The following is a 7852-nucleotide window of genomic DNA, read 5'->3' as shown; positions in this document are numbered from 1 at the left end:
TGCTGAACTTTTTCCCTTATACCTGGAGATCTTGTTGGTCTTTAAGGGTCTACTGAACTCGGTTCTAGTTCTTCTACCACAAACCATCGTCATGGCTAGCAGGGGCCATCCAGTTCAGGGTAGACAACAATACAGGGGCCTTGAATCACAGCTCTAATCCCCGGTACAGGGGATAAAATATAAGCTTCTGATTTGATGACTTGTTTACACAAGGGCTTTTTTTTCCATGAAGGCAATGTGTCAACTTATGCTGAGGCATACCAAAGGTCCATCTCATTCCACCCAAATGTGCAACTTCCGTCTAAATTTCAAGTATAGACAGGGGTCATTTCGTAGAAAAAGAAGTGCAGGAGCTCATTAGCATAACTCATTAGCATAACTTATTTGCATGTGCCACACCCCCTGACATCACCGGGAGCGTGTCAGAAGGCAACACCCACCACCGCTCAGGCTCCACTGGACTGTTTTGGATTGCTAGCTTTTGGGGGGGTGGGCGTGCAGATCTGTCCTCGCAGAGGAGGGAGAGCTTGTACCTGAATAAAACTTGGTCTTAAAGGTGCCACTGGACTGTTTTGGACCCGGGGGGCGGGGGGGCTCTGCAATTCTGGCTGCTTCTTGCTCTGACTGAGGGCTGCTGGGAGCAGGGGGTGGGGCTTGTTGCATGTGCCCGCCCCCTGGGCTCTTTACTGCCGGAGCTCCTGCAGGAAATGACCCCTGAGTATAGAATTTCATATGTTGACTATCCAAGAGCTTATTCCCACAGGCACTAAGCTGGAGGGAAAACCAGGGCTATGGTGACTTTCTGCTGCTTCAACTCACATAGGAGGTACTGTGTGCATTTGCCACTGAACCAGCCGAAATTTTGGTTAGTGATGGTTGCTAGAGATGGACACGAACTAAGAAACTAACTGTGGTTCGAGCACAAAGCGGGCTGGTTCGTTGTTCATTTTGAACTGGTTGGTTGGCTGTGTCGTTCCCGAATCAAAAAAATGAACTGCCTTTTTTTGTGTGTGGAGGTTTGTTTGGTTTGCTAGAGCAGTTCGTTCTCCAGACAGCCTGGTGTTGATTCAGACAATTCTTAGGCATTGCTGGGGGTGAACTTGTGGAGAGCCCTAGAAACACCCATAGCAGTTGTCTATAGCTTGATTGGTAGCTCTGGGAGCCAACCATGGAGCTCCCATTCTGCTCTATGGGAGCAGATTGTATATAGACACCACACCCTGACTAAGCTGCTTTCACTTTGCAGCAGGAAGAGAGAGGAGTTAGACATCATGTGAGAGCAATTTAGGGAGAATTGCTTGCTGCATGGCCAATTTAAGGGGAGGCTGGAGCTGAGCTTTCCTGTAGGCACCTGCTTTGGGGGGCTATAACTCAGGAATCCCAAATCCAATCTTCACTTAGCTTGGAGGGGTCGGTGGAGGAGAGCCTGCTGAAGACTTCCTGTGAGTTTGGCATCTCTAACTTGCAAGGGGGCTGTTCTACAACCTCCCAAGCCCACAAACCAAACGAACCATGAACCAGTTCAGGAAACGGGAAAAGGTTGTGAAAGCTCGTGGTTCGTGTAATCAAACAAACCATGAGCCATCGCGAACCACCATTTTCCTGGTTTGTGCCCATCCCTAATGGTGGCTTCACAATAGCTCTCTTGTTCCAAAGTGCACAGAGCTTAGTGAGCAGTGACTCGCTAAGCTCCTCCCCCGTCACAAATTTTGTTAGTCTTTAAAGTGCTACTGGACTCTTACTCTTTTCTACTGCTACAGACAAACACGGCCACCCATTTTGATCTGCATGAAGAAGTGTTCATCAGTACTTCCCACAAGTTTCAGTGGTCATGTATCTTCATCAACAAGTGCCTATAATTAATTTTTGTATGTGTTCTGGATCTGAGAAAAAGTGTATCAATGTACCCCTTTGTTGTGTTTGTATTCCACCTTTCCTCTAAGGAGCCCAAGGCAGCATACATGGTTTTCCATTCCTCCATTTTGTCCTTACAGCAACCCTCATGAAATAGGTGAGGATAAGAGAGGGCGTGATGGGTTTCAGAACCCCCAATGAGCTAAACAGGTATGTGGGGATTTGAAACCCAGTCTCCCAGGGCATGGTGCCACACTATAACCATTACACCACACTGTAACACACATTGTTTGGACAGCAGTGGTGAAAAGAACTGTGCAGAGCTATGGCTTCTCTGATACCATGGAGACTACAGGGCAGACAGTCCCAGTTTAATCACCACTGAACACATGATGCACCTAAACTTGTTAAACTTCCTATTACGGTGTACTGTTGACTGAGGAAATGAAGAAGAAGCAGAGATTGGATTTATACCCTCCCCTTCAGTACCCGAAGAAGTTTCAGAGTGGCTTACAATCTCCTTTCCCTTCCCCTCCCCACAACAGACACCTTGTGAAGTAAGTGGGGCTGAGAGAGCTTTTTCTGCCGGTGAGAGAACAGCTCTGAGAGAACTTATAACTGAGCCAAGGTCAAACCAGCAGCTGCATGTGAAGGCGTGGGGAATCAAACCCGGTTCTCCCAAATTAGAGTCTGCACTCCTAACCGCTACAGCAAACTGGCTTTGAAGATATTTCTTTTTAAAATTTATTTAAAACATGTTTATGCTGCTTTCCAACCCAATCAGGGCCTATGAGGTGAGGAACATTTAAAAAGCACTAAAACATTTGAGCAAATAAAAATACTTTAAAAATTATAAAATAATTCACTCAACACCACATGAACAAACAACACCAGAAAGAAGATTGGTAACAGTTACTGGAGGGATGCCAAAAAAGTCTTCACCCACTGGCGGAAGGCACCGATAGAGGGAGACAGATGAACCTCCCTGGGGAGGGCGTTCCAAAGTTTTGGTGCCATGACCTAGAAAGCTATTTCCTGTGTTGCCACCCATCTAGCTTTAGAGGGAGGGGCAACCAAAGATGACCGGAGTGTAGGGGAAGGTTCATATGGGAGGAGGCGGTCCTTAAGTTATGGTGGTTCCAGGCCATACAGGGCTTTAAAGGTCAATACTAGTACCTTGAATTCAGATAATGAAGTTAGAAGAACTTGCCTGCCTCCACTGCTACCTCATACACATCATTAGTCTGGAGTGGAGAGTCAGTTTGGTGTAGTGGTTAAGTGCGTGGACTCTAGCCTGAGAGAACTGTGTTTGATTCCCCACTCCTCCACATGCAGATGCCGGTGAGACCTTGAGTCAGTTACAAGTTCTCTCAGGGCTGCTCTCTCGGGAGCAATTCTCGGAAGAGTTCTCTCAGCCCCACCTACCTCACAGGGTGTCTGTTGTGGGGAGGGGAAGGGGAAGGAGATTGTAAGCCGCTCTGAGACTCCTCCGGGGAGTGAAGGGCAGGGGGTATAAATCCAATCTCTTCTTCTTCTTCCCGACCCATAGACATAATACAGTTGCCACAAAAACCATAGGAAATCAGTATTCATAACAAAATACAATACCAATGAATGCTGCAGTGTAAGTTAATGTGGTTCTTAGTAGGAACCACCAGGGCTTTTTTTGTAGAAAAAACCCAGCAGGAACTCATTAGCAAAATAGGCCACACCCAACAGCAGAAACTCATTAGCATAGTAGGCCACACCCCTGACAGCACAGCTCATTAGCATATTAGGCCACACCCCCGCGTTACCAGAACTGTGGTCATCCAGCCACGCCCACCATTTGCTTCTTATTCTGTTTACCTTGTTTGTTGTCAAAACCCAGGGCCTTTTTTTGTAGCAGGAACTCCTTTGCATGTTAGGCCACACACCTCTAATGTAGCCAATCCTAATGAGTGTCTGCTGTTGTCTGTGGTCTATTATGCTAATGAGTTTCTGCTGGGCATGGCCAACTCTGGAGCCGGGCGGAACTCCGTTCCTGTGCGTTCTTGCCCAAAAATAGCCCTGGGAACTGCCCAAGATTTAGGAATGCTATTTAACCACCCAGATTAAGGAACAATAACTTCTTGTGTGTGTGTGTCAAAGCTCCTGCCTTGCCATCTTTTGTGAAAAGATCCTGTTGAATATAAGTTTCCTCATGGCCTTCTTGATCTCTTCGTTCCTCAAGGCATAAATGATAGGGTTCAGGGCAGGAGTCACGGATGTATAAAAAACCGACACACCTTTCAAGATTGGGTGGCTGGTGGAAGGCTGCATGTAAATCAGTATGCAAGGACCATAGAGGAGGATAACCACGGTGAGGTGAGAAGCACAAGTGGAGAAGGCCTTCTTCTTCCCTTCTGCAGAGCGCATCTTGAGGACGGTCGTGATGATGCGGACGTAGGAACCCAGGATCAGTACAAAACTGCTCAAGGCCACGAGGCCAACGTTCACCGTGACGATTGTTTCATTGAGAGCGGTTTCTGCACAGGCCACTTTCAGCAAAGGTGGGACATCACAGAAATAGTGGTCAAGTTGGTAAGGACCACAGTAAGGGAGGTGGAACGTTAGCACAGTTTGAAGGGTAGAATGGAGTGAGCCCACCAGACATGTTCCAGCCACCAGCTGGGCGCAAGCAATCTTGTTCATGATCCTGGCATAGTGCAGGGGGTCGCATATGGCCACGTACCGATCGTAGGCCATGATGGTTAGCAGGAAACACTCGGTGCCTCCAAAGCAATGAAAGGCATAGAGCTGAGCTACACAACCCTTATAGGAAATGGCTTTCGATCCAGTGAGGAAACCCAGCAGCATCTTGGGCACAGTGGTGCTGGAATACAACATGTCCAAGAGGGACAGCTCACAAAGGAAATAGTACATGGGAGAATGGAGTTGAGGGCTAGAAAGGACGGTGAGGAGTATGAGGAAGTTGCCGAGAAGCGTCAACACGTAAATGACCAGGAAGAGCATGAAAAAGAGGAGCTGAAGCTCCAGAACCTCAGAAAATCCCAGGAGAGTGAACTGAATCTCAGCAGTGAGGTTAGGTTCGTTCATCTGTCTCTCATTGTATTCCACATCTTAGGAGCTCACGGTCTTGTACCTAACAAAGAGTAGGAGAACTTGAAACTGATTTCACAGAAGAGGAGCAACTCAAGCTGAAATCTAATGGCCACTCCTTTGCATTTGCTAGGGGAATCTGGTAGGAATCACTCGGCTGTGGAGTTAGCTGTTTGAAATAAACTACGGTGGGCACAATTCTGCAGATATTTAGAGATCTGAGTGATGTATTCCTATTCTGATTGCTGTGACTTGTTATATCCTTGTTTTATGGGGTCTCTCTCAATATCTGGGATTTTTTTAAAAATCATTTTAGGCCTGAATTGTAGTGTTTTAGTGGCTCTGTTGTAACTGTTGTTATCATTGTCATCGTTATTGTAGTCATCATCATTAACTGTTTGGCATTTCTGAAAACATGGAAGAGATTACTACTCTAGTAGTAGTAATAGTAGTAGTAGTGGAGGAGGAGGAGGAGGAGGAAGAGGAGGAAGAGGAGGAAGAGGAAGAGGAGGAGGAGGAGGAAGAGGAAGAGAAAGAAGAGGAAGAAGAGGAAGAGGAAGAAGAAGAAGAAGAAGAAGTAGGGAGAGAGAGTGAGGGGGGCAGGAGGAGGAGGAGGAGGTACTCGTCATGGTGGTGGTGGTGGTAGTTAACATAGTCCTACTCGAGCCTACTGAATGAGTTTTACTCCCAGCAATGTATCCTTAGGACTGCACTGTAAACTTCACTTCTCTATCAATATAATCAAAGTTGGCACAGCTTTTTAAACTCATCTCAGTTTCAGGCCAATGCTGGGCACTGTATACAAATAGGATGATGATGGCCACATTTATATCTTGCCTGCTAAACAATAGACTTTACACGGTTATGATAGACAATAAGATAAAACACAACAAAGGCAGGTTAAGTAAAGTCCAAATTTTCAAAATATTGCAACCCAGGGGTCATTTCCTGCAGGAGCACACAGGAGCGGACTATAAAGGTGATATTTGCTTGCAGAAATTAGACAAAGCACTCCTGGCGATAGCGAAAAGCCTCAATTTGACACCCCAGTTACACGCACATTACTTGGGAGATAAGTACTATTGACGTTCAGTATGTGTCTTTAGCACGGAGGTTGATGCTGCTGGGCCAAATGGGAGGAATTCTGCTCTGTATCTGTTGTTCCTTAAGCTCAAATCATGGCCTCTTAGATTCTGTGTGGTAAAGCTGCCAGGGGTGTGGCATATGCAAATAAGTTATGCTAATGAGTTATGCTAATGAGCTCCTGCACCTCTTTTTCTACGAAATGACCCCTGCTGCAACCCAAACAGCGGAAGCAACAGGCAAACCAAAGAGAAAACAGCATAACAATCTCTTTCATGGTAGCCCATGTCTTGGCATGTAAAATAATTTTCACCTGAGGCCTGCAGCTCCAATGAGTAGATACCAGGGAGGAAGTGAAGCCTGGCGTCTCTGCTGTCAGCTACCCCTTCAGATGCTCTGTATGGAACAGACAACAAGTAGGGTGGTGTAGAAGGTGATGGTAAAAAGGTAAAGGTAAAGGTTCCCTTGCTCGAAAGCCAGTCGAATCCGACTCTAGGGTTGCAGTGCTCATCTCCGTTTCCAAGCCGAAGAGCCAGCGTTGTCCGAAGACGTTTCCGTGGTCATGTGGCCAGCATGACTAAACACCAAGGCACACAGAATGCTGTTACCTTCCCACCGAAGTGGTACCTATTTATCTACTTGCAATTTCTTGCTTTCGAACTGCTAGGTTGGCAGGAGGTGCAGAGAAGCAAATACATGAAGCTACCTCATACTAAATTAGTTTCTTGGTCCATCAAAAGTCAGTACATATTCTAACAGCAGCAGCAAGGGTGTTATATGTGAAATACTGGAGAAGAACAGAAGTACCTTCAAAAGAAGACGTTATAGCCAAAATATTGGAAACTGCTGAGATGGGCAAATTGACTATGATATTAAGAGGAAACAAGAAAGAAGACTTTGACAACACACGGTCAAGATTTTACAACTGGATAGAAGAAAATAACAATGAAAATTCCCGGACCTCTAACCCTTAGCTGAAAGAGAAAGAACTAAGAATCATAGATGTAATTACTGATAAAATATCATTGTACGGTGGAAAAAAGTGACAAAAAAAATCTGGACTATAATAAGATACTAAAGACAAAGGGTGTAATGATATAGGTAGAATCTCCCTTCTCTGTGTATTTATGTATGTTTGTTTTTTGTTTGTCTTACATAATTGAAATAAAAAAATATATTAAAAAAATTAAAAGTCAGTATTGTCTACTCAGACTGGCAGGAGCTGTCCAGCGTCTAAGGCAGAGGTCTTTCACATCACCTACCCAAGCCCATTAAAATGGAAATGCCAAGGACTGAACCTGGGCCCTTCTGCATGCCAAGCAGATGCCCTACCTCTGAGCCACAACCCCTCCCAAGTGAAAACCTGAAGAAATATTTTATGGGCGGCAAACATATTTCCAAATCAAAACTGGCAAATCTGCACCAGACACAACACATTTGGGACCCTATTCCGGGGAAATGGGTAGTGAAGAGAGATCCCTTCTACTGAAATTTCCCTAAGGAGTCAAGAATTGTTGCTGAGACATTCTCTATTGGGTTGTATATTTTGAGTGCAGAAAGTGTTCACATGTCAGAGAGCAGCAGAACTGCATTTCAGATCCACTTCAGTATTTTGAGCAGAGTTGCCAATTCTGAGTTGGGAAATTCCTGGATATTAGGGGGGGGGTAAAAACTTGGGGAGCTACTGTGCGGCGGCTCGGGGTATCTGTCTGATCCCGCTGCCGCGCATCTATTTTGATGCGGCTCAAAAAAGCCGCGCTTTGGCCGTGTCTTTCCCCCCAGTGTGACCGGGGCCAGAGTATACCCTTACTTCTCCTTTGGATACTGTAATGTT

General features: G+C 45.8%; 1 protein-coding gene across 1 annotated transcript; it reads right to left on the bottom strand.

The window, feature by feature from the left end:
• Positions 1-3978: 3978 nt before the first annotated feature.
• LOC107122573 (olfactory receptor 10G7-like) lies at positions 3979-4932 on the bottom strand. Its single transcript, XM_015425692.1, has one exon. It carries the CDS (start codon positions 4930-4932, stop codon positions 3979-3981), a length of 954 nt encoding a protein of 317 aa, XP_015281178.1.
• Between the last annotated feature and the right edge of the window lie 2920 nt (positions 4933-7852).

This window comes from Gekko japonicus, unplaced genomic scaffold (assembly GCF_001447785.1).
Source record: "Gekko japonicus isolate JY-2015 unplaced genomic scaffold, Gekko_japonicus_V1.1 scaffold6228, whole genome shotgun sequence".
NCBI lineage: Eukaryota > Metazoa > Chordata > Lepidosauria > Squamata > Gekkonidae > Gekko > Gekko japonicus.
This window is presented reverse-complemented; position numbering and strand designations above follow the sequence as displayed.

Coding starts and splice junctions, on each gene's coding strand:
- LOC107122573 (XM_015425692.1), bottom strand. CDS start 4,932: ATGAACGAACCTAACCTCACTGCTGAGATTCAGTTCACTCTCCTGGGA.